Raw genomic sequence first — 27,115 nt, 5'->3', positions numbered from 1 at the left:
TACCGCTGCTAACTATCCATCTACACTGCCATTGTTCTACGTGCACTGTTTTTTCGTAGGATTTGGTTAAAACAATTTCACCCGTAATTGATACATGCTTATTTTACACGGCACATTTTACTCGTCCCTAAAGCGTGAAGTTCGTTAGGTGCCTTTCTAAGAACATGGATGCTCATTACTCGCACGATGTAAACCGTGCCGGAAATAGCCGGTGCAATCATTTCAATTTGCATCTCTGCGTCATGCACTGGCCGGTGTGTCGCGCGGTGTGTTTTGGCGGTTTGGAGTAGCGAAAAAGAAATGAAATGACAAGGACTGAAGGATGGGCCAAGTTTCATCAGTTTGTCTTTCCCTTGCCACAGTGGGGATGGAAATTTGGTGGTTCGTCAGATGAGTGGACCGATCAAGTAGCGCGAGAGAGATAGCAAAAGAAGAGCAAAAGTTGTCGTGAAAAACGAAGTTGCTGGATGTTGACCGGAAATTGGCTCACTTCGTTTCATCATCAGTCCAGGCGTCCTGGCATAATTGGCAGGTTTCGAAACGACATTCCTTCTTTGCGTCTCTTTCGTTCTCTGGTTTGGCTTAGCTTTTTTTATCTGTGCTCACGAGACCGCGAACTCACTGCCCGATCGATCGTTGATGAGTCGTACAGCAGCTTCTGAGCTTCTGCTGCCGCTGTTTCCCTGATGCTGCCGCGGTGTGCAGGCAAGGACCATAATTATAAGCAGCATTTGGTGGAACGCGCCTGGTGCAGTCCAGCGTGGCTGTGGACGATTTGTGTAAGCTGGAGAATGAATTACCACTATCGAAAAACGCGAATTCTGCAACTGATCATAATTGCACAGAGGTGTACCGGTGGAACCGGATGCTTTGGTAGATTTTTTATTGCTTTTGTGACAAGTGAAGAATATTGTAAATACTACGTTGAATTTTTCAAAGCATTTGGTATTCCAGATGGAAGGTTACATAAATTACAGGTCATGTTTGTGTTACTAGCATTTCACGTTTGTGCATGCATGCAGATGTTTGACGGAGTAGAGTGCTGGAAGGTTATATTTTAGAGAAGGAATGCAGTTGTAGCTTATGAACCTTATCTTTTTACTTAATAGACTTTATATTTTCGATCTACGCACATTGCGTATAATTTATCAGAGCAGAATATTAATGAGATTCGAATTATTGCCTTTACTGTGCCAACTATACTGTATGAGTGTCGATAAAATTAGGCTAAATATAAATAAAGATCAAAAACATGGTGTCTGAATAAAATTTGACGTAAAAAAATAGACAATCTATCATCCACGTTTGATAATAAGCTGATGAGACGTTCGTATTTAACAATTTGCTCGTTTTGTTTTACCAAAAGTTAATATCCCATAGTAAATAAGAAAAATTCTAATTAGTCTTGTTTACTCCTAGACGCAAAATGATTGGTGGCAAATTCCTGATCACAAATCCATGGTCGCAAAATCCGTGGTTGCAAAATCCTGTCGTAATCGCAAAACTCACGGACCCAAAATTCATGGTCGATATTTCACTAGCCTTTCAAAATGGAAATCGATGCAGAACAAGTACAATTGAACAACGTATAAAAAATACGTTTCATTTGTGCATATATGTGGAAAACTGCAGATATATTGAGTCACTTGTTGTGATGGTAAATATTCGCTGCACATTATGAGCTAGGCTTATCAGACGTTCCGTATTTATCGAAATGAAGAATTAACTTCAGCTAAAGATCGTTGGGTGCTTGTGTCTAAGGAAAAGAAAAACATGTCACTAAAGTACTGTTATTCCATTAACATCGTAGAATATGTATTGCCTACTTTAAAGAATCACTTTTTACTGCATGAAATTTTTAATTAATCTAGATACATTCAACGTCTAAGTAACATTGTACTGTTTTAAAAGAATAGAAAAATGTTAGCAAAATTCTTTTTTGTTTTGGAAAATCTGATGTTTCTGTTTTACTGTGTCCGGTTTTTTGTCTACTCAGGTCTGGTCAGCCTAACAATATTACTGAATCATACACCCTAGATACAATTAAACAAAAGCCTCTGATCCTCATTACTCATGGCTCACTCTCGTTTGGTTTGATTGAGCGCCTGAAGGTATGCAATATGTCATTATTCCGAAGTATTTGATACATGTTTATAATCGCGACTAAATACAATTTATGGAATTAATAAACAAAAACTAACAATCCAAAAATAATAATTTAATAATTTTTATAACATTGTAAATATGTGAAAGAAGATTCGAAATTCAATTGAATGTAGCAAATGAATATAATTTTGATTGAATGGAATTTTACGGATCGGATTCTACAAATTTCGTAAAATTGTTTATTCTTATTTTAAACATTTTCTTACAGTAAAAATTATTGAGAAAGAATGTTAATTTCAATTCTATCTAAATATAATAAAGTTTTTTTTCTAGTTCTTTACCGTTGATTCCATGGTGCAGAATGCTGTTAAAACATTGCATACGGATTAGGCGCAACTGAAATATTTCATGGGCTTGAAATGATCATTTCAACTGTGGCAGTTGAGGCTACACCAGCGGTCGGCAAACTTTATGACCGAATGAGCTAAATTCTACAATAATGCTCGTACAGTTTCACGCGAAGAGCCAAATTGTTGAACCAAGAACAAAAATGCGTGAAAGTTCTATGAAATATATGAATTGTTAAGAACCGTCATCTCGACATCAAAGAGCCGCACTTGGACGATCGCTGGGCTATACCAAATGTCTTTACTGTAGGTGGGCTCCTCAGATCCGTTTGTTCGTATGTGCCGTGATTTTAATGTCATTTGTGATCGTCATCAACCTAACATGTCACGCATCGCGTTGTTAAATAGTATTCGCGCCGTGCGACCTTCTACGTGTTAAGTATTTTAACTTAAGAGTAATCGTGACAAAAACGATTACTGAAACGAAACTAAATCATGTGTGTAATGTAATGAAATTTATGTAACCTGGTTTCGCTGCAAGATGACCACACGTGGTACGTCGAATTTTAATGAATCACAAATTACACCTTTAGCTCGGGACAGTTCGGAGACGTCCGAAGTTACTAGTCAGCAAGCAGATCCGACGTTAGTTCCTAATAAAACCTTGGGTACGATTGATCGGAATTAGGGCCGGAGTAACGTTGCTTTGAAACCACTCAGAGTCGTGGGCGCATCAATAGTATCTAATGTATTTAATTATTTTTTTTTTAATTTTTGAATTAGCATGGGCAGGTATCAAATTTATATTTTCAGTCGATATTGCGATTCATTGAAACAAGTGTGAACAATTTGCAAAGAATATTTGTCTTTGTTGGCAAGAACGTGTTTTTGTCTACAAAAAAGGTTTACGTGAGCTATGATTGCTACGAGCTCATCGTTGTTCACATTATAAATCTATTAAAATAGCCTAATGACACATTTAAATACACATCCAGAGAAACATGGCAAGTTATAGTATAATCTGATTGTTTTTATTTTTACATGATTTTTCTCATAATTACATTACACTATCATAATAATGTCTGATTTTCTCATCCCTCGCCTTCTTATCATAAATTGCCAAGTCTCAAAAGAGAATCGGCGCACGAGATTGTTGCACTGACTACGGCTTAAACTTTAATCAAACTTGTACGATAATACCGAGCTCATTGCGTCTGTATCTACCTCCGCTTATCACTCTGAATGGCGAATGTCAGCCACGTGGACCACGTTTTGTACATAATGTAGCACACGAACGCAAATGAATCATAGGCGCGAGCAATCACGGACCGACACCACCAAGAACAGCATTGCTCATAAATTGTAAACTGAATGTGTGTGTGTGTATGTGTGTTCCCGTGTGTGTTCACATAAATTATGCTGCGAAAATAAAAATCTGATACGGATTGTGTAGCTTAAATTAATTTACATCTATCATTTCGCTCGTGCGCATTTCCACGAATGGCGGCACGCGCGTTGACGAAGGTACGGGAGGCTTCCATTTCCCCTTTTCCGTTTTTGGCAGTTTCATTTACATACATTGGCCCATCGGAAATGGCAAAAGCAAGATGAAAAAATGGGCTCACGCCAGCAATCGAAATAAATTAATCAACGCAACGCAAATAATAGCATTAAAGTGGAAACACATCAGCATCAACGTGAGCGGACAAAAACAAAAGGGCAAACTCGTTTCCATTCACAAATGCGGTAATATGGAAAAGAAGGGATGGTCATGTAAAAACTACACACAGCAAGATGACCGCAATCGCGCAACAAAAAAAAAAAGGACATCAGCCAGTGGAATGTTAATTGTTTGTTGGTAAAATTTAACATTTCCCGTTCCACCCAAGTCTACGACCAAACGTATCCCTGTACCGCCCTGAACCGCCAACGGGGGTTGGAATCAGTTTCCATTTTCGTTCTCCACGTACTCCTCTTCGTAGTCCTCGGTTTCGGGTGCCCCGTCGTCCTCCTCCTCGACGTATTCACTTTCGTTCTCGGTTCCGGTCACATCGGGCAGATAGTCCTTGTGGGGTGGTGACGGCACGATCGGTTCCTGATACTGTGGACGGGGATTTGGTTGAAAATAAAAAAAGATAAAGAAGCAGATTGACATTGTTTTCCCGCGCTGGGCAAAAAGGTCAAAACTCATTTGCGTGCGTGGTGGCCCAAAGTTCGCACACTACTTACCACTTTCGGCGCACGCCAACCACATCCGGGCAGGGGCAGTCCATCCATCCCCAGCGGGCACGGTGCGTCCAGTCCGGGTACGCCCTGGTCACCCTTGTCACCACGATCGCCCTTCCGTCCCCGCTTGCCGATCGGGCCCGGATCACCCTTGCCGCCCTTTCTCACCTCGCGGTCCCTCCTGGCCCGGGATGCCATCCGTTCCCTGCATATGTGTGTGTGCATATGAAAGAACGCGTCGGAGTGGTATCGCCATTTTGGCTTTGCCGTTTGCGTTGGAGATGTGTCCACCGATGTGGAAAGGACGTGCTTTAGTGTGGAAATCTACGCCCGCATAACTCAGATGAAGTTGTTTCGTTTCATTCCATTAACCAGTTATGATGATTGTAGGAAAGGAATCAGTTGCTTGAAAGCTTCGCTTGCTTTTCATTCTTTGCTAGACGATCGAATCAAATGCTTGAGTAAAGTATGAAACAGTAGAGACGATGTCCTGGAGAGGGATTTTGATGAGCATTCATTGAGCGTGGATGGAGAAAAATCGTAAAGAATGCTAAACGTCTTCATTCCTTCTTTCACAAGACAGACAACCAGACAGACGTACCAAACAGAATACGATACGGGGGCACATTCGACGTACTCGAGATGCTGCTGTGATGAGATGAGACGTGTGTACTACATGTCCTTGTTACTGCTCTTTTTTATTTCACTTGTTGTATGTGTGTTTATTTACAAAACTTTTATAATGAGTGTATAATCCCTTGTGCGTAGGGAGGGAACGAGTACACAAGGGCAGAGAAAAGATTGTAAAGATGGCTCTGGCGGGTGGTTTCAATGATTCGGGCAAGAGGCCTCTGATTTAAGTTAGTTACATGCACGGGGGTTCGAAGGAGGCGCCCTAGCGTGTGAAAATCAACTGAATAATTCTCCCAAACATCGGAGACTTTCGCGCATTATTCGACAAACACTGCTGTTTGAATGTGTGTGGCACATGTACATGTTGAATGTATAATTATTCTTCCCAATGGCACAACGACGATGATACAAATGGCGACGAATGTGAGCGGAAGGGGATTTATTTAATTTAAATTACTTCTGCGAGCTGTTCCTTGCACTTGTACCCAGCATGCGGAAAGATTATGTTTGCGAGGCCCCACAGTGCACTTGTCACCTCAGCAAAGGTAGGAAAGAAAACAGGCCGAAACAGGCAACCATGAGTAGGAAAGAAAGATGCAAGATGCTGCTGTATGGCGGCAAGGCAGGAGTTTATGGCAACGTGTAATGATCGGATCCGGTGGACGATGCTCCCATCCGTTCGCAAACGTCATTGAGACAGTGAAGCATATTTACGGGCAGTCCTGGATCGCCCCGTTCGCCCTTGTTGCCGGTTTCGCCCTGGGCGCCCTTCATCCCGTCCAGTCCCGGCGGTCCCTAGATGTTGTGAGGGTGGAACATGGAAGAAAAAAATAAGAGATTCACAAACAGAACGAAGGGCTATTAAACGAGTTTTGCAGCTGTCAATATGACCGGTAAGTTAGTGAGCTTGCTTATCACACACTATTCCACTACACTCCTGCAACCATTGCGGAAGCTTTCAGCACATTTCAGTGCTTTTGTCAGTGTCCTGTCGCGATGCGTTTTGTCTGAATGGTAGTACGAGTCCTGGTAAACCGCCACCAGTGTCATAAGTGTGTCGAGAAAGTACAATACGTCCTGTCTAAATGTGTATGTGATGAGATGACAGTAAATATCGAACGAAATGCTTAGCGAAGAAGTTGGATGGATGAAGGATGGATTCGTTTCTTTCTCCCTTAGATGAAAACATACACACGGCTTCATTAAAAAATAAACTTTTCTCATTCTTGCAACACTTCATGCAGCAAACTTCCAATCCATTGCACACCACACTATGGCCGGGAGGAACTTGTATGGATGAGCGATGAGAAAAATCGAACCAATAGCTAAAGATTCATTCAATCAACATGAACCAGGAACGAAAGGCAGACTCAAGTTCTCTGGGAAGGGTGAGATGGGTGCAAAAGTGAACGAAGAAAAGTTTACGCTTTTAATTACACCGCATTTCCGCTGGCGATTTTTTGTCCCCTCTCCGCCAGAGGAAGGTAAACTCGAGACAGATTCACACCCTGCAAAAGGCTATTCCAGCAAAACGGAGAGGCTATTCTGACTGGACTTTGCCTTTCGTTCGGTTGATTAAACAAAAAGCTTCAACCCAAGCGGCAACCGATTTTCCGAACGCCAACTTTACTATTACAGGAAGGCTGGGGCAAGCCGATGGAAAGAATGTATTTATTCGCCAAGCACGCGAACGCGACGCAAACCACCCCGGGACCAATTCCGAAAGCCTAAAATCGAACGATGCTCTCTCGAGCGGAAGCGCACCGTTTTAAGGGTGGAGGCATCCGGGAGGACAGCGGCATGATGTTGTGGGAGAAGCCAGTTTTAGCATTTGGCAACAGTTTTTGTAGCACGCTGCAGGGTGATTGTAGGAGCGGTTGGCGGTGGCCGTGTGCTTTAAAATTCCATTTCATTTCATTAATTATATAATTTCAATTAAATGAGTTAGCAAAAAGCGAACTTTCGGGATGGAGCGATACGATGCGGGCGAGAGGGAAATTAGTGGAATGAAGTTCCATAGTTGTCTGTGTGTTTCCGAAATGCATAGTGGAAAGCCCTATGACCGGCGCTAGGATCGGGCCTCTCTGTGTGTACGGGGGTGAGTGTGTCTGTACGGATGCTACAGGTCCGTTCGCGTGCGATTCTAATTAAACGCGCTTTTCCGGGCACCGCACCAGACACCACGTACTCCGGAGTGGTACCAATCGGGTGGAAATCGTTTCTGTTCCCCTTGGAGTGTGTCCTGACAATGGAGAGAGGAAGAAAGTGAAAGAGGGAAGGGGAGATGTGGAACGATGCTGTACGTGAACGAGTGGTTGCGTTTTTCCATTACACTCTACAGTATGTACACAATTGTATTATTTTCCACCGTTTAAAAGGACGATTGAGCGTTAGGCATAATGCTAGTGCGGTCGGGCAATTTTGCGATCGTAGGGAAGCTGATCTTTAAACGTATTTAAAGCCAATTTCGGTACACCGCTCGATGGGTTGTGTGGTTCGGTGGATGGGTTACTTTTTTGTGATGAGTTTTTCGAATAGATTCAATAAAAGATCATGAGATGGAAATTTTGTACCTATTTTGACCGGGTTCATGCACTTCCTGGAAGCCACTCGAAGCGAATGTATGGAATGGTTCACGAGTGGGAGATGTTATACGGCTCGGAGAAAAAAGGTAGGCTAACGCGAGCTTCTCAGAAGAATCGGATTTTATGCGTCATTTGGCAAAAAGGAGCAGGCTGCACTTAGAAGTAGCAAAGCTCTACCGCCGTCGGATGGACGAAATTTCTCAAAAAAGTGAGCTGAAATTCAATTCCAATCTGTCGAAACGTCACACATACACCGGCCATGATTGATTAGAATGTAGCATTTGCTTATTTGTGGAAAACATTGCACAATACATAGATTGGGTAACGAAAACTTCGAGTTCTTTTGCATAAAAGCCCTATACATATTTGTTGCATATTTCATTGAAATGTATTCACAGAAAATGACTCCTTTCCATAAAATCGACATCATGAAAATCTTTTCGTTTAGACATCAATTCTGATGTAAATGTCGCACAGTAAGAATCGTTGGCACGATATAACAACTACGTTTGATTGCAATGTTGCGTTCCGTTCCGTAGTCAGGTGCCCTTTTAAGTGAGTGTACACAAGGCAACCACATTAAGCAGGAACACTTTAGCCTAAGGTATGGGGAAAGGCAAAAGAGAAAACAGAGAGACGAACCACAGCTCGTTTCAAGATGACATAGGAAGCAGGGTGCTGCACAAAAGGGATGAGAAGGTAAATTTAATTTGATTTTCAATTGATCTCTTTCAAGTGATTGCTGGTGTGTGAGAGGGTGCCGATTGTTGCAAGAGTAAAGCACTGAAGGAAACCACAAGCAGTGGAAGGAATCGTTTATGAGACGATAGACTACGATTTCCATGACAGAGAAGGACGACACTGGTATGGGTATAGCAAACGGTTCGTTACGCTTGGAGGTTTTTCTGGTGTTGATCTACTTCGAGGACTGAGAGTGTTTGAGAACGAACGGTACGCTTGCACCTGCTTTCTAGGTGCACACAATGTCGCTTAGAACAAAGGGGTGCGTGCGGGGTGCAGATGCGCTTCCCATATTGTTTAAATATTTATATTCTGCCGGAAGTGGTTTCCAGTTGCAAAATGCGGTGATGAGAGCGAATGTTGTAATGTTTTGTTGAATGGAAGGACGATGAATTATAGAGAAAGGGTATAGGATAGAGTGTGCCGCTTGAGGTGTCTGATTAAGGATTTAATTGTAGGGTAAAAGTTTAAAGCTTTTGTTCATGTAATGCAGAATCAAATGCACATAATTTGCATTCCAATCATATCACCCAATACAATTTCACATTATTATGTGTAATAGAAATAATTGGTTCATCACAAGCATGCTTTCGATCTAGCATAATTATTCCCTTCAGATACACACAAAAATAAACCAAAAAAGACTCAACCCCATTTTCATCATGCAACGGCCGGATGTTAGAGCTTCTCGTTCGCCATGTCTGTTATTCACTGTTTATTTATTGTTTTGTTAATTCGCTTAATGTATAATCATTTTCTCCACATATTTTGCTCCATCGTTCTTTTATGTTGTTTTCTCTTCCCTCTTTTCAACTCTGTTTGGCATCGGTTTGGACTTGTTATACGTGTGTGTGTGGTGTATGTGTTTTATTCCCTCACTTTTCTGTTCTACACACGGTTACACATTTATCCTTACTTCATCTGCATGTAATAACTCCCAATTATTGCATTGTCGTTACTACTTGTGAGTTACCTTACTATTCAAGGCTATGTACATCGATTTGTATACTATAAAAATTATTTCCATTTGTTCTTTCGGTTATTCTGACTTTTTCCTCTCTGTCTGTTATTTTATTTCTCTTCATTTTTATCTATTTGTGTCAAAACAACTGCGTGTTTTCGGGCGGAGTTTGGGGATGTTGTTTTACAATACACATTTACCTCACTGTGCGGTAAATGTAGGGAATGTAGGTAGTGTGCAGCTGGAAGCAGCTCAGAACAATGTTGTGTACTTTTGCATTGCATCGATCGGTGTTATCAGCCGTCAGCACACAAAACCTAAAGCTCCGCTGCACCATACCTTCCATCTCGTAGCTTAATTACTATTTTATACAATTCCACAATGACGTACGCTTGTCTTCACACTGACCCATCGGTACTCAATGGGTTTGTGAGTTTGTTGCAACGGTCAAAAGCTGTCCGGAGTCAATTGGTTTTCCAGGCCATGGTTTTCCACTATTTCATGTTGTTTACTTTTTGTGTGTGCTATTTTTTTCTATGTTTATCCTTTCTATTGCGTTTGTTCGCGCATTGCCAAATTCGAAAAACTCTCCAGCACAATCTCGCGCCCCGGCTATGGATGCCATAAAGATGGCGTACAATCCGGGCTGGTAGGCTCGTTGGCAGGCACAACAAGCGCCCGACCCGCCATTACGCCATGTGATCAGGCTTAGAATGGGAATGGGTGTTCCCTTTCCCGGGGAAGCCAATTATTTACGACTGACCGGGATCGGGAAGCCAATTATTGCCAACATATGTTTGCCAACTTTTCAACCGAAACGTACCGAACGGGGGACGTTGGGGAGGATGATTGAGTTTGAGGGGTTGCATCACACGCCCTGCCACCGGACCTGCGTTCCAATTTTTGATATTTGCCCTCCTGATCCTGCAAAAGTATCGAAACCGATAAATTGGCTGAGGAGCGGGTTTTGATGAGGGAAAACTGTATAAAAAGTAGCTCCATGCGCCATGCTCCATTTACAAGATGTGATCCGTTCCCGGGGTGGATTTTTTATCGAAGAAATGCTTGTTTGGAAAACTCTGGTCACGGCGATATTACTATCACACCAAAACATCGTGAACCAAAGCATGAGAAAAACGTATGTTTTTGCCATATATTGTACATCTGGAAGAAATGTCGTTGACGTAGAATTTGTACATGAGAGGCGAATAAAAAACGAATAAAAAGTGAAAATGCATTGCTTTTTTTATACATTACTCGTGCGCTTCGCGCTTCTTCTGCACATCGTGTGTCATTAGACATTTTCCACATCATATCGCTAAGCTCAAACACACATCTATATTGATTAGCTCGCTGTCCGCCGGTCCAGCCAGCTAGTGACCGAATTCCGCTACGAACGAAGCGCTGAGCTGCAGTTGTTAAATATTAAAGCATCGCTCCATCGTTCCCGTGCCTCGCCGACGAAAACTTCAAACATACCGCGCCACGTTCGGAGCGGACACCGTAACCTGAGCAAAACGTTGCTTCAAATATTTATTAGTTTTCAACAAGATGCTTCCGCTTCCGAAAGAGCTTCCTTTTACGGTGCAGTGCGCTCCGCGTGCTCGTTGTTTCCCCGTGCTTTCCCGGATGTAGAGCAGTTCGGCGAAGTTGAACATCGCATCCAGTTCGCTGGCTACCGATCCGATCCGATCGGTCTAAAATCCGAAATCATGGTCCGTAGTAAAGGGAAAATCGAAGGGCAAGCAGAACCGGCGAGATAAGGTGGTGCAGTTGGTGGAAAATTCAATGAAATCTGGCTCAAAATGAGGAAAGCTTTGGCAGTCGATGGCGGTCCTGAGCGCAAACAGGATGGCCGCTTCTGGTGTACCGTTTTTGTTTGTCGTTAAGGACCGCACATATACACACATACACAATCACATTATGTATGTGGGACCGATTTTCCAATAAGAAACTTTAGCTGACTGCATCGTATCTTCGGGAAAGGCAGCTTCTTCCGGTTGGACCCTACCAGCAGCAGGCAGCAGTAGCTACAGGACGTTGAGGAAGCTCTTTAAAGTTTAATCAGCTAGCCTTGCTGCGGAGCGATGGAGCCACCAAGGTCCAATAGGTTGAAATCTTGGATCTTTGCTTTTTTTTATGTTCCACAAAAATGCGGAAAGAAAACCAAGAAAATAAGCATCATCACTTGGTACGAACCCCAGCACATCCCTAGCGAAAGTGATTTGAAGGATGGTTAGTACCCGACTCGAACCGATTCGTATTGAAACCCATTCCAACATCCAAAGATGGCAGGGAGAGACAGTGATAATAACACATCCACCACATGTGTGCCGTTTCGACTGGGGAAATCACTTCGAAGGAGCAGCTCGGATACGGACACTATCACCGAACCGTGTCGCAGGTGTAGCAAATGATCTCACGAGACTCCACCGGCAGATGAAAATCAAACGCCAATCGATAACGAAATCGTGTGTCGGTTCATTGATGACTGCTGTAACAACGTCACCCTCCCTTTTCAGCGTGTCAGTGTGTGCAAGCGAGTGGGAAGTAAAAACGAACGGTTCACCAACCTTAGGCAAAAAGGTTAAAGCGTAGCATGACCCAGCCATTCTACTTGATCTGCTCTGCTATGCCGGAGGATTTTTGACAGCTCTCGCCGTAGAGCTTTAAAAATGGGGAAAAGATGTCACTTTGTTAGGAGCTTGCGTTTCGCAGATTGATTGACGTATTGCGAGCAACAGCAACAAATGAGAGTAGAAGGTAAGAACAGATACGATGACGTTCCGTTTACGTTGACGTCGTTTGGGGAAAGCCGCGCCGATTTGACATGGTGAGCTTGATTGTGCTGGATGAGTTTTGGCCGAGCTAGAGAGGTCTTGCCCGTGTTGAAGTCGCTCACTGGAGTCGGTACTACAATTTGATCCTATCTAATGAATTTCTACCATTTTATTTTCTCACACACTTGACCGCATGTCTATTCCTGTGCTCATGACTCTATCTCGAACAACTCTCCACGCGCAATAGTTCATCTTATTGATGAGTATAAACATAAAAACACACAACGCACGTGACTCGCTCGTTTGTATCGAAGATCTACATTCGGTACGTCTTTTGTAAATGCTATATTCAACAACGTCTGCATTGTAGCGTTCCCAGTCAAAGAGTGGATGAACACTTATTATGGGCAGAGCAGTGTGCCTAACACGTTCGTTTCAAAGATGGATGGAGTATTTGGTGCGCACGAAATTGGGGAGTAAAGAGGGAGGGCTTTCTTGAGACGGAGAATGTGATGGAGCTCATTGCCATGCCATTGCTAGTGTAGTTCAGTTGCAGTTCGCTTAGATTTTTAGAACATTAGTAAAAGGTTAGGTGTGTGTAGGTGTATGTCAGTGTGAGAGAGTATAAACGACAGACTAGTTAGCTATGTTGCATGTATCGCATAGTGTTAAGGTTTTCCTTTTGTATGATTTTTTTCATCTTTCGCTTCCAGTCCGCTTAACTTCAATGGGAGATATGTATGGTTTAAGTTCTGGTTTGTGTACGTGTGTATGTTTGTGTGTGTTCCAACGTTTATGCACGATGAGCGCAAAAAGGGGGAAAGTGTTGGATCGGAATCGAAGAGATTAAGACTTATCTGCGCTGCTTCATCGTTGGAATCCTATCATTGTGAACGTGTAGATGTTTGAAAGGCAATATTTGACACTTTTAACTGACACAAGCAATACACACGGATAGAACGAATGAGAGGAACATGAGAACGATCTTTAAGGTAAAGTAAATGCTAAACCGTAAGGTAAGAAGCTTATGCACACACCACAACAATAGACAGGATAGTTGAGCAGACGATGTAACTTAGAATTTAAACTCCAATTTTTCAGTATCAACAACATTATCCATCTTATGTAAGGGTTGGATGGATTATTAGGCTGGGAAGTCTTAATGCATCCACGTTTCACTGCTGGGAAACATCAATTCCCGTTCGAAGGATCATTGATAACTCCCAATGGAAGTGCCTTAAACGATGCTAATGCCTTTGTGTAAACATCTATAAAAAATACTGCAATGAATGTTTCGCTTGCTGAAATTAGCTTCGTTTTTAGATTTCGGTCACCTTAAGATGGCTGTTTTTTTGTGGTGTGTCGTTTTTATTTGTTGTTGAACGTAATTGAATTAATTATCTTTGCACTAATTGCATCAATCGATTGGAGTGAATGAAACCATTGAAATGTAGTAGAATCAACATGTTAAGCATTACTACGTTAGATGGAGAGTTAAAGGATAAGGAATATGATCCTTCAATAGATGGATTTTCTCTCTTTATCGCCAACTTTGATCTAGAATTAAGTTAAAGAGGAATTAAGCTTAAGTTAAATCAAGAATGCTTGAACAAAAATAGCTGCCGCCATTCTGATCCTTTTCACACTTGTTTGTCGGCATGTGTGTTCGTGTGTGTGCGTGTGTTTGTAGAAGCCATTCGTACGTTCGTTCATGTTTAAACCACCACCACTGGCCGAGGACATTATTATTTTAACACTATAACAAAGTTGCGTTCAAACCAAGCGTTCAAATGTAACGAGTTCAAACCGATTCCGTTTTATGGTAAGTCAGCGTATTAGAAAGCCTTATTAATACTCCCAGACCTGCAGGAAGAGATAAACAGAGAGAGATACACAGATGATGAAAAGGAGGAATGTGAGGATCGCGTGGATTGGTGACATATGGACATTGGTGTTAGAATCACAATTGGGAGAATGATAAAGAAAGGGTGGTGAAGGGAAGGGAGATGCAGAAAAAGGGAAGATAAGAAACATTTGTTAGTTTTTACTAGTACACACAGGTGTCTTTTATAGAAAGCATTTACAAAAAAGAACGAATTGTTTTGTTATCTTTTAGCAGCTATTGGAATCTGGAGTTCCTCGATCTTCACTGAAACTTACCGGATGTCCTGGTTTGCCCACAGGGCCCACTGGACCGGAATCTCCACGCATTCCCATTGGACCCTGTGTGGGAAAAGAAGACAAAACAAATGCACATCTCAACATGTGAGCTAATTTTGAACTATGCGCGTCCATTTACTCCTACCGGTAATCCCATAGGTCCATATTCGCCCTTCTGCCCTTTTTCGCCTCGGTCGCCCTTCTTGCCATCGTAGCCTCGCGGTCCCGGTGGTCCCGGATGTCCGAGCGGACCCGGTGGTCCCGGTGGTCCCGGCGGTCCATACACAACATCCCGATACGGTTCGTCGGCCATGCCTTCGTGATCTTGTCGCCGTCGCATTTTCCGGAACTTCTGGGAAAAAGGTCAACGCTCGATAACAGCCACCTAGCATGAGCGGGACAGAGTGGTTCCACACGGTAATACTTACGGAATCTCCTCGATCTCCTTTGTCGCCTTTTACTCCTGGGTAGCCCGGCGGACCCGGCAGACCAGGCGGCCCCATAAGTCCTGGAGGTCCGATATCGCCTGGATCGCCCTTCTCGCCCGGCGGGCCCTGATAGCCCGGCAATCCGGGAGGACCCTCAATACCCGGCTCTCCCGGCATTCCGTCCAGACCGCGCGGTCCAAGCGATCCCGGAGCTCCCACTTCACCTGCTTCACCCTTGGTGCCGGGTGTTCCATCGCGTCCAGGTGGTCCGGGCGGTCCCGGTGGACCTACAGGGCCACGGAACTGTGCCAGTGTCGCTTCGTCGTAATCGTCATCCTTGCCGGGTCCCTTTACGCGGCAAGTGGGTAGAAAAAGTGGACGAAAACAAAAGACCATTACTACAGGTGAATGACACGGAATGACTTGTTGCTCGTATCGTTTTGGAGCGCACATTATAAATCGTTCAAACTAAACGCTACCGTCGGTGCCGGCTAAAAAGTAAATGTAAAACCACACGAACGCACAGAATCACACACGAGCTACAGAAATATAAAGCCAAACTACCACCAAGCTACCTACGCTACTGTGGCGAACGTTAAAAGCAACCTACACCCAAGCACTCGATCATCTTGGCGACCTGTCACCACATTCGCGACAAACAAAAGCAAACAGCACTACATAGCAGGTAGAACAAAGAAGCTGTGCTACCGAAAAACCACACCAGATGCGTATGTCGTATATATATACTAAAAGGCTTTTAGTACCTCCACATTAAGGTAAACACTAATAACCATAAATAAAGCTTGGGAAGGAGGAGAAAGATTAATTTAATCGCTTGTCATCCGGACGGTCGGTGGTGGAATGGAGCGATTTCGATGGTTAGGGAAGATGGTAGGAGAGGAGAAGGTGTGCTAAAGGATTTATACGCATGTTTTAACTACATTTATTTGGTGCTGGGGAAAAGAGTGGTGAACGTGGGCGACAATCGTCCAAGGTGTTGTTTAATGTTAACTTGTCTGTTAAGCCGTTATATTGTTGTATTGTATTGTTTGATTATGTTCATTTTCGTCATGTTTGTCCCTAATTGTTGTCAAATTTTGTATTACATTTATATAAATATTATTTTAAGGGATATAGCCATTTACTTGCATAATTTACTAGTTTAATTTAATAATTTTAATTAGATTATTCTGTACCTTTATCTCTTTCTTAAGAGGCGAATGAGACCAATTGGCTCAAAGTCTCTATAAAAATAAAGAAAAAAATCTCGTTCTTGTTTCTTTAACTCGGAAATAGGAAAGAATAGTTGTAACAAATAACATTAAGTTGCAAGCATGATTGTCTATGTGGTACCAGAACAATAAATTATCGTCACAAATAAAAAAAACTTATAAGCAAAAGATGTTTTATTCGTCAACTAGGAAGATATCATGTCCCAAGAGTCGTTTTGAAAATTAATCAATACTGCCGACATGTAAGAGATGCGATGACAACTGGTGCTCTACAGATGACTCAAAGATGAGTCAAACTCTCCTAGCTCTCGACTCTAAAAAAAACATACACACACTAGCACACATACAAAAAGGCAATTGCATTTGGGGCGAAAATAACTTTCAACAAAACATGCACCACGCCAATCGTTTGGCGCTGACAAATTCGTGTATCGCGTATCGCGCGTAAGCTGCAGTTCAGCAACAGCAGTACGATCGCGAACAGTTTGGGGAGTGTGATTTCTTGTCATCACCCCACGTCTCCGGGACAAACTGTCAACCGTTAATCGAATGTGTCTTTCGCGTTGTTTTTATGTGTGTGTGGATGGGACAAAACAGTAGCAGCGGGAACATTCCAAACGCCGGGACATTTCACCCGTCCGTCCAGTGAAGCGACGAAGGGCGCTGTTTGTTCCTGGGGTGTGACGTGAAATTGCTACCATCAACATTTATCGCTCTCCCTCTCTAGCTGTGTTCTCGCAGGGATGCTGAATTGTGTGTCGTGTCGTAGTCGGGTGTACAGCAGTGCAAGAACGAATAGACGTTCCCGCGGCTGATGGCGCCTTCACTTACCTGCTTCGCTCCAATGTCGTCGTGTCATCGAGCAATAAGACGAACAAACTCTCATGTCTCGCGTGTGTCTCATGTTTTGTGCGATCCCTATGAGCTGTAGAGGCATTCGAGGGGGAGGAAAGTTGCTGTGCTGTTGTGCTGCTCAGGACAGGGGTGGGTTAGAACAGGTGCGTTTAAGCGCCGTGTAAGGTGATGTATGCTAGTGTGAAGCTGGGGGATTAGAACAAAAACTACACGGTACTACGGGAATGTTGTGCGCTGAAAACAGTGGAAAATAACGCCTACGATGCAATAAAGATTAAACACTCACTCAGAGGTGTACAAAACAACCTAACGAGCAATAAAATAATCTCGCCGGGTAACATCGTTCGTTGCTGTGTTGTTTATTTATTTGCCATTTGGTGATTGTATAGGGTAAACTACTTCCAGGATGGAATAATTTTTAATAGATTTTTTTTGGTTATGAAATTGTTGGAAGTAAAAATACCAACTGTATTTCCATGGAAAAGGAAATTTAAATAATGCGAATTTTGGAATCACTGGCTAATAATTTTATTTTTAACGTTCTTTTTCGAATCCGCTCACATATTCGTTCCATTGTGCTAACAGATAAGACATGCCAAAAGTTTAAAAAAAACATACACACACATACATAAATAACGAACATGGAAAACGTGTTGAAATATGGGCAAAGTTGCACCTTGCTGTAGCCCTTGGGGCGTAGCGGAACCGTCGCACGGTTTCAATTTCAGTCCGTTTTAATTATGATTGACCGATTCATCTGAAAATGCTTTCCACAAATTACACGATACGTAAAGGCAATGTGAGTGCGTGTGTTGTGAGTGAATGAGCAAACATAGATCTCAGCCATTTGCAATTATACAGGATATCAGTGACGATTTTTCGAACTGCGATCGATCAACCAACCCTCCCACCGGCTGGTAGCGTCATGTCACGTGCGGCAAGGGAGAGCAATTCAGGGACAGCTTCACAACATTACGTGATTTCACGCCTAATGAGCAATCGGGCGTTTGGAGCAGCTTTCGAGCAGATGGGTGAAAATTAAAGCATCGGTAAAAACCACTTACCATCAACACTTTCACCCACACGTATGCCGTGTCAGGGCGGATGGGTTGTGGCGTGCAGCCTGTCAGCTTTACTGTATGCTCTTATGCCGGAACGCTACGCTACAAGCAGTGCGTAACAAATGGTTAAATGTCGACACAAAACTCTACATAGCTACAGTTTACACACACACACATACACCTCACAGAATGGTTCCTCTATGCCACGATCCTGTCGATGTGGATGAATGGGAAAAATTGAATAAATCATAGCCGCAGGAAAATTTATCGATAGCGCACCCAGAATGACCAGTGCGCGTGCGGCAGCTTTGCCGTTGGTTGGACCTTTGGCCACGATCATCTCCCTTTCCTTTTTTTGGTGCCATTTGGCGCGAACGGGATTCACAATGCATCCCACCCATCGCACCCCGTTTACTGTTTCCACCATATTGTAGCCGTAATTTATGCTGCCGTTTTGGTGGAAGCCAAACAGCCCATTCACTTATGGATCGAAGCGCCGCAGCGAAAATTGGTAAAACACTATTGATAACATAAATCCTTCGGCGCCAAAGTGTGTGTGTGCGTGCACTGGTGGTTCTGCGTTCCCGGCATAGGTATGGAAGCGGCGCTGCCGGACTGGGGTGATGCGTCGAAAAGTGAGCCTGTCACTAGGGCTATGGCCGGTGCGGTTACCAATCGTTAGTGGTTTTGCGGATTTGTTCCGACCATGTATGGGTTTTTTTCTCTGTCCGCTCACTCTCCATTCATTTATTTGCCTCTCGCTGGCTCGCTATTTGCGGGATATGTGTTGTGTGCATCGTTATCTTGTATGACATTCATCGGGTCGCATGGTGCGGGTTTGTAGCACTTCGTTTCACTACCATCATAGCTCAAGCGGGCATTTTATTAAATCCACATCGCAATAATGGCCTCACCGTACCATTAAAGCCAATACTGGTCCAACGAAGCGTTTATGGTGGGCGGGGATTGAAGGCAACCATACAAAAAAGCATACCTCAGTAACCAGCCGGCTTGTAAAGCATTGTGACCGCAGAATTAATTATGTTAAGCAACAGAAGTCCTACATTTCATAAATAACCACTATTATTGGGACTTTTTCATTACGAATCGAATGAGATTCATTTTTTAAATGTAAGGATGTTCCAGTGTTCCGCTGTTCCACAAATCTGAATCACAATGCAATTGTTTTCTAACATCAATTTTATTACAGTAGATAGACAATTGATAACTATTTGAAAAGAAGAAAAAATCGATTGAAATGTATACCATGGTGCATCATACTTCATTTCGCCTCATCTCTCCACATTAGCAAACTGTGGCTTTCTATCGCCTGTACGCTGTACACATATTTCCGATTAAAAGCCTAACCAACAGAACCCATTCTGACATTCATTCTGGACGGCAAATCTATCGAGCTGCATAATTGCATTCACCTACGCTCCGGCTGTACATGGTGGATGCACTTTGGCTGCGCTTCATCAGACGCATTGTTGCATTGTGGACGCCCGCAACCGTAAGGATTAAACGTTCCTATATTATTGCTAAGTGGAACGGATACGGGTGGGTTGCACACTGCCGTTGCGATACTCGTCGGTTAACTTCGCAGCAGGAAAGCTAAAAGCGCTGCAGGAAAACGGTTTAATTTTATCGTTGTTTCACGCCCCGAAACAAGCGAACCGAAATCGTCCGGCGAACGGGCGAAATTTGTACTAATGAAACAACCAAATACCGAACCTACTGCAGTCCGTCCAACCCGTGCCTGCTCGGGCTGCTGTGGCCTGGCCGTAGCATTCGCAGTCGTTTGGGAATGCTTCTATTTGCGTCCCATTTCCGTCCCAGTTCCGTCCGATGCACACGGAGTGGACTTTAATGGCTTTTGTTCTCCGATTTGAATCGGTCAACCGTCGATCGGTGGCTTTACGGTTCATTGGATACGGTTGGTTAAAAAAGGTCCTTACGTGTTGCCTATTAGTGCCGTTTTGACTGGAAATGAAAGGGGAAAGTCGAAATAAACGAGCTCGAAATGGTCATTCGGCATTCTGCGCGTCGTTTGTTTTCACGGACGTGTTGCAGCAATGGCATAATTACTACCTGACGATTTTTTTCTTTAACATTTTTCCAGTGAGTGTGTTATCATACGTGGTGGTTAAAGTTTCAAAAAATATTGTTCTTCAACTACATTTATTGCAATTAGCTTACAGAACCGAAATTGAAGACATCATTCTAAATATGTATTTAGAAAACAAAGTTTATCAATTTGAAGAATCAGTGTATTGCAATGTTCTTAAATAAATCTCGAATTGTGGTTCAGGACGGGTTGTTAAGTTTCATGATATAACATTCAGCTTAATTAAAGTTATGCCCGGGACGTCCATTAAATAACAACTGATTCAATATCGAATTCACTCATACGACTCAATGTAACAAATAATGAAATGCAGTTTGCAAAAAGCACAAACTAGAAAAACGCGCACATCGAAATGTACACATTGATACATTTGATGTATGAATGGGTCTGTTCAGTGGCGTATTTAACGGTAAGCAAAGTAAGCAATTGCGGGGGGGCCCGTCAATGAGGGGCCCCGCAATCAACACATAATCCATAACAGTTGATAGAATATGGTACTGTATTAGCAAGGAGGGCCCCGTGGGTTATGGACGTTGGGGCCCCGCGCTAGACGAACCATAAGCACCCCCCCGGTGGCAAAAAATTTAAGTTAAAATGTTACATAATCAAAGACGGATGCCGAGTACCCCCGGTAATAATGTACATAAGGGCCTCAACAACTCTTACTGCTTAGGGCCCCCGAGACTGTAAACCCGCTACTGGGTCTGTTATTAGAGATCTACTTACTGAATAAGAGACAGTTAGTGAGTTGAGTCCTGAATGTAATCAGTAAGTACGCCACGAAGAGTTTAGATGGATCCTATAATAGTTTTTTTGTGACATCCTTTTTTAAGATCCTTACTCACCATAACTCTGGTCGTATCAATTAAGCAACATCATTTCATTGATTACATTCATGGAATTTTTGTATCTACAACCCATTCCCAAAGCGACATTCGCTTTTCGGCTCAGTGAGTGTGTGTGTTTAATAGTTAGTAAAACATGACAGTTATACAACAAGACAAAAAAAAATCAATATAATTAATTTTTCATCAGCAAACCCTTAACTTTGAACATGAACTTTGCAATTCCTATATATGTGTGCTAACTGTTTGCAAAGGATGTACTGTCATGTATGGTCGTTCCTCGTGTAACGACTGTATCTTAGATGCGATCATTTCACGATGACGGTACGGCAGTGAGCTTGTTTAGAGCGAAGCTTATCGCACACATGAACTTTTCCAACCCATCGAACGAAGCACCGGATGATGGGCGCGTTGAATTCAGTGGAAAAGTTTCCCAGCCCGTAGAACTGAGCCCTACGAATCAATGGTTGGATGGTAGATTCGTGTAACGCTCCCACAACCAATCGGTTGCGCCGATGGTGATGCATAAATGATGTATCGATGCTGTCCGACGTAATTTATGCTCGCGATGGAACGGGAACACGAAAGCAAAAGGGACAGTGGACCTACCGGGCAAGCATGCTGACGAGACTCTGTCGCTGATGGTGATGATTGAAAGGTCCTTTGATGTTGTTACCATACGAGCAAGTGGGGAGGAAAAATCGTTCGATTGATGGTTTCTAATAAACATGGGAAAAGCAGAACCACACACAGACCCAGACGGTGGTTCAAAATGGATGGATCCTGAGCGGATGAAAGCAACTGTTGAGAAGAAATGGAATGAGCGTGATTTGTGGATTCTCATTATTAGTGGATGGGCGCAGACACGATGCGAACAGCATTCACTGATATAAGGCGTAGGGTGTCAGGTATCAGCTGCTAGATGGACTGATAAGTTTCAATGCTTTGTGCAGAGCGAACGCACCACGGGCCAACCAAAACACGATGTTGTCATTTCACTTGGAAGCGAAAAAAAAACACGCTGTATGTGTTGAAAAATAAAATCGAAGATATATATCGCTGCTCCGTTCCGAAATTACCAGTAGGTAGAAATCACAAACCGAAAAAGCAAACAAACCCCCAAAAAAACCCACCTCCCGAAACCATTTATGTCCGCCGGTGATGGCGGAAGGAATCCAATTAAATTAAATACAATTTTTATTACCAGACCTCTCCACCGCCACGGACAAGGCAATATTTGTCAGCGGAATGGTCCGGCACCACACTGGGGCACAACAATCTCGTGTGAAATCGTTCCAAGCGGCAATTCCACTGAGTTTGTGTGCGAGATGTTATATCGTACGTGTTTGTACACTTTCTCGTTCTCTTTCTCTCTCTCTCTCTCTCTCTCTCTCTCTCTCTTCCTCTCTTTGCTCTCTATTTCTGCCCCCGAGAACAATCTCCGGCCCGTGATTATTGCCGGTGCCGAGTTTTGTTGTTTGTTGAATTTTGATCTTTATTTTTATTTTGCAACAAGCACTTTATGTGTCTAGCATGCACCAAAAATCGTTCCGCATACAAACTGTCCAGCACACCAGGCCCCCGGCTGGCTGGCTGGCTGAAAATAAGGAAAGCGATCCATGCGATGTTGTGGCAGCGTGATCCTTTTCGGTTGGGCTTTTTTTCGCGCCATATTGTGGATGAGGGGAACAAAAAAATCTAGCCACCCGGTGGGTAACATAAGCCTTTTTGGGTCGAAATTTATTGCTTTCATCTTGTGTTGATGTGTGATTTGGAAAGATTTGACGATAGGCGCCACGTTTGGTTTCGCGTTTCGTTATGCTTATGTTGACCGCTTTGTGCGAAAGCATTTATGGCATCATTGCATGCCAAACTGGAGGATAGAACTACTTTTTTGTATTACAAACAAAATTGATGGTTAGCAAGCCATGCATAAATTCAAACATCATTCAAACTATAGTTAGTGGCACGTTTTGCTAAAGCATATTTACAATATCTCTACCATTTTATGACATGCAAAGCTAGTTGTGCATCATTTCAAGTGAAACATTGTCCTTAAGTGTGTCTTTGTACAGTTTGTCAAGTCAATCGTCTTTCTGGTCGTTCGTAAGGTCCTGTAGATTGGCAATTGATCACCGTCCATTACTTACCCGTTTGCCACGCTTGCCTCGCGGTCCTTTCTCGCCTTGCGGTCCTGGCGGTCCCTCTGGTCCTGGGTCACCCTTTTCTCCCGGTGGACCTGGTGTAGGAAGAAGCAACAATTCCATCAGCAAACATGACTCACATCTTCACGCATTATGAAGAGCGCTCACTTACCAGGAGGTCCTGGCGGTCCTGGTGGACCTTCAATTATGCCGGCCGGGAACTGATCGCCCTTGAAGTGTGTCGTTAGCCCCCGATCACCCTTGTCGCCCCGATCGCCCTGCAGATGGAACGTTTTCATTACAAAACGATAGCGAATAGAAGTAACATGATCACTCATACCTTCGCACCCGGAAGTCCCGGCGTTCCCGGGTTACCGACCGGACCCTTCTCACCCGGCGGACCAGGATCGCCCTTCGGTCCTGGATCTCCCGGCGGTCCTTGACGTCCGTCCAGACCTATCGCACCCGTCGCACCCGGTGGACCGGGCGGTCCCGGCGGTCCCGGCTCTCCCGGTTCGCCCTGCAATCACGCATCACGAATCAAATTAGCAAACGCTTGGCTCACGGTTTGGCTTACACTCTCCATGCACGGCCAACGTGTCGGCACTCGAGCTCATAAGCCCTCTCCAGTGTTGGTGGGCTCTAGTGGCGTGAGAAGTGGCTTGCCCGGGTGCCACAAAACATGCTCTCCAGCAGCACGGGGCCACTCACGCGCTCGCGGGCGAACGGTTGGCAGTTTGGACACTGAGGTGGAGAGGCATCTTTCATCACACGAATGTCGTTGGCAGAGCAGCATCCGTGCCAAGGAGCTGCCACGGAAAGGAGCGCAACCAAAGGTACAATTTATTCGAGATGACAAAATGTCAACGCACACCGGGCAAGAGTTGTAGTGGCAGCAACGGCGGCACGACCCTTCTGAGAAGAGCATCACCTGTCATTTGGTCCACTTAACTGGCAGGATAGCGTGTAGGACACGTGTGCTTCAACTAAACCCATTGCTTGATGCTCCGTTTGAATGTGGGTGTGTGTGTGTTTCTTTTTTTCATCTGTTGTGCTTCTTGTACCTTTGGGTTACGCTACCTTTTACCTGGCAGCCCTTATGCACTGTTCTCAAATACACTTACACCCACCGACATTTCGTTGTCACTTGCCGGTTATCATTCATCTTTGTGTGGAAGTGATGCAAACCATCCATCTCAACCCGTCCAACCATTCATCTCAGAGGCACAGTAAGCTTGTGTGAGGGAGAGTAGTGTATGTGCGTCACCGAGATTGGGGCAAGGCCGGGCTGTCTCCTTCCACACACGCCCTTCAAGCACGAGGAGGACGAGCAGAGTCTCGAGTACCATTCAGGTTACGTGCCCACTTGAGCATGCAAGAACAACGCTAAACTATTACGATTGCAACTACTACTTTGTACTGTGGCGGGTAAGCTGCTACCATCGTTCTATCAAGCGACATGCAGGCATGCACGAGCGAGAATACTTTATTTTCAGTGCGGTAGAGAAAGTGGAATAACGAAGGAGCTGCTGCTGTTGCCGTTGCCCGGGAGGCAGGATAATGGCGTGCGATGGGTCTCCTGCACACCTGAACGCTTGCAAACAGCATGAATTGGATTAGAAAGTAGGGCCAAGTGGAGGTTCCGATGACGATGGAGCCCGTTTGTTAGAGTTGTACGCATACCAGAGTACCCAGAGTAGCTTCGTCCCCGCCCGCACGCAACCATGGGCCAGAACGGATGAGGAAGGGTTGGTGAAAAATGAATGTCGTTTGTTAAGCGTCGCCTAGCACGCGCGCTGACGCCGATTCCAGGTTTCATCTCGAGCAAGATAATTTATGAAATTGAAAAGACAAATAACCCCAAACACCTACCACAATGATGGGCAACGGCGATATGAGATTGAAAAGCAAATGAAGGATGAGATGTGTAGATATGATATCCACCGTGACAAACCTTTTTTCCGTTATAAGCGAAACAGGTCTGCGAGAGGGTTGATGAGAACAAAATTCCATGACTGATGAAATCCGAGCTTTACAAAATGCCAACCAATACAAAACTAACACCAAAGATGCTCAGAATAAATAGTTTTGATGAAGCGGGGTATGGGACTCCTGATGGCAGATACTCGTCGCTAGCATGAGCAGATACAGCACAAGCACATTTTTTATCTCCTCCAACTTACCTTCAGCTGGATGATGTTGGCTGCGGAAACATTATGACCGGCCGCCTGCAGATCCTGATACAGACCAATGAGGGGACAAAGGGGTGCAAAGAGCGAGTGAAAGTGCGCAATGTCGGTCAGCAACATGAGGAAGAATCGTAGTAAAACATGGAAAGTAGAAACGAAAAACGCGGAACACAAAAGACCAAACAAGAGTGGGGTAAATAGTTTGCAGTCTGCTGAGACTATTGCACCCTCGTCTGCTCAATTTGACGTTAAATGCCGACCCACCCCGATGTGTAAGCTGGCCAATAAATGTCAACTAATTTTCCGATCTGATTTGCACAAGTTACACTCACCCGCTGGTTTTGCAACCCGTGTTATGAATGTCAAATTCAATTTTGCTAAACATTGCCAACGTTGTGGCGGAAAAACTCGAAATGGAAAAAAGGTAAGTAAACAATTCTACCCGAAAAAGACAAACTTAACATTGTTGTCGTGACAAACAGTATCCCAAAAACGCAGCTGGCACGGTCGGTAGAAAAACACAGCTTTTCTTCCCGACAAACACAACCGGTGATGGAATGTGCGACCGGACTGTGTGACCAGAGAACGCAAAATAAACCAGATGGAAAGGACATACACAGAAAGAGAGAGAGAATGGGTTCAATCGCTGTTGTACCGGGACGTAGCAAACAAGGACACAAACTACTCCTTGTGTGGCAGTGTGACAGTGTGGTTGGCCAGAGGCGAAAGAAAAACTTCATAAAATATTGCTTTTAATTAAAAACATACAATAAAACAACGGGCACTTGGCACGGAGGACGGACGGACGGACATTGCGGGTACCTTGGGAAAATTGATGCAGCGTGTTGTTTTCCTTACCAGCCGGTGGTTCCGCTTCCACTGCTCTGGTCAAATTCTGTTACCGCCTGGTTATGGTATTGAAGCTTGAAAAGTTTGTGGACACAAACATGCATTATCGTCCCATTGAGCCATTTTCCGCACGTGTTTGTGTATGTGTGTTTCACTGCGACATTTCGATATCCGAAGTTGCTGTATCACAATTTATTGATCCACAAGCACCGATGGGCCGTTAGTGGGCAATGATGTTCCGTGTGTGTGTTTTCAGCTGGCGCGAAAACTATTCCCAAAGCGGGTGTTTTTGTAGCGTTTATTTACACAAAGCTTGACCTCGATGGTGGTGAAGATGCACCTTCTTGAGTGGAAATTACGATCCGGGGAATGATCCGGTTGGTAAGAGAGCACTAGCCAATAAGCTGAAGATGATGGCGTCCCGAGAGATGCGTCCAAAACATGCTGCTTGATATTAAATCCGTACTTTATGCACTCTTTAATGTGGCAAGTTTCATCCAGCAGCTCACAGGCGCACAGTGGACAAAGAGCCGGCAAGAAGTGCGGCTAAAATAGGACGTGCATTACTTTGAAGTAAAAACGTCAAGAAAGTAAAAAAAGATAACCATGATACGAGCCTTGGTGTGTACGAAAGTGTATGTGCTGTGAAATTAAGTGCTTATTGCCTTATTGTACAATGTTCAGCGACTACCCCGGTAGATAATATTTCCATTTAGCGCTGTAACGTTTGATCCGTGCGCTGTGCGCTGCTGCCCACTGTGCTTCAAACATTGTTTACTTTTTGTACTCTTGGTAGTTGGTTGGTTAGCTTGGAGTTAAAGCGGAACAGGCTGCTCTTGCACTGC

At 43.9% G+C, this 27,115-nt stretch overlaps 1 protein-coding gene across 1 annotated transcript in view; it reads right to left on the bottom strand.

The window, feature by feature from the left end:
- Positions 1–3,462: 3,462 nt before the first annotated feature.
- LOC120901539 (collagen alpha chain CG42342-like) overlaps positions 3,463–27,115 on the bottom strand; it is an 84,154-nt gene continuing 60,501 nt past the window's right edge. Inside the window, 11 exon segments of the mRNA XM_040309605.1 lie at positions 3,463–4,554; positions 4,683–4,841; positions 4,843–4,884; positions 6,027–6,107; positions 14,540–14,602; positions 14,685–14,891; positions 14,968–15,315; positions 23,239–23,327; positions 23,405–23,510; positions 23,573–23,752; positions 25,416–25,469. Coding sequence (XP_040165539.1) covers positions 4,396–4,554; positions 4,683–4,841; positions 4,843–4,884; positions 6,027–6,107; positions 14,540–14,602; positions 14,685–14,891; positions 14,968–15,315; positions 23,239–23,327; positions 23,405–23,510; positions 23,573–23,752; positions 25,416–25,469 — 1,488 coding nt within the window. The 3' untranslated portion in view covers positions 3,463–4,395.

This window comes from Anopheles arabiensis, chromosome 2 (assembly GCF_016920715.1).
Source record: "Anopheles arabiensis isolate DONGOLA chromosome 2, AaraD3, whole genome shotgun sequence".
Lineage (NCBI taxonomy): Eukaryota > Metazoa > Arthropoda > Insecta > Diptera > Culicidae > Anopheles > Anopheles arabiensis.
The sequence above is the reverse complement of the archived record's forward strand: the minus strand, read 5'-3'. Positions and strand labels throughout refer to the sequence as shown.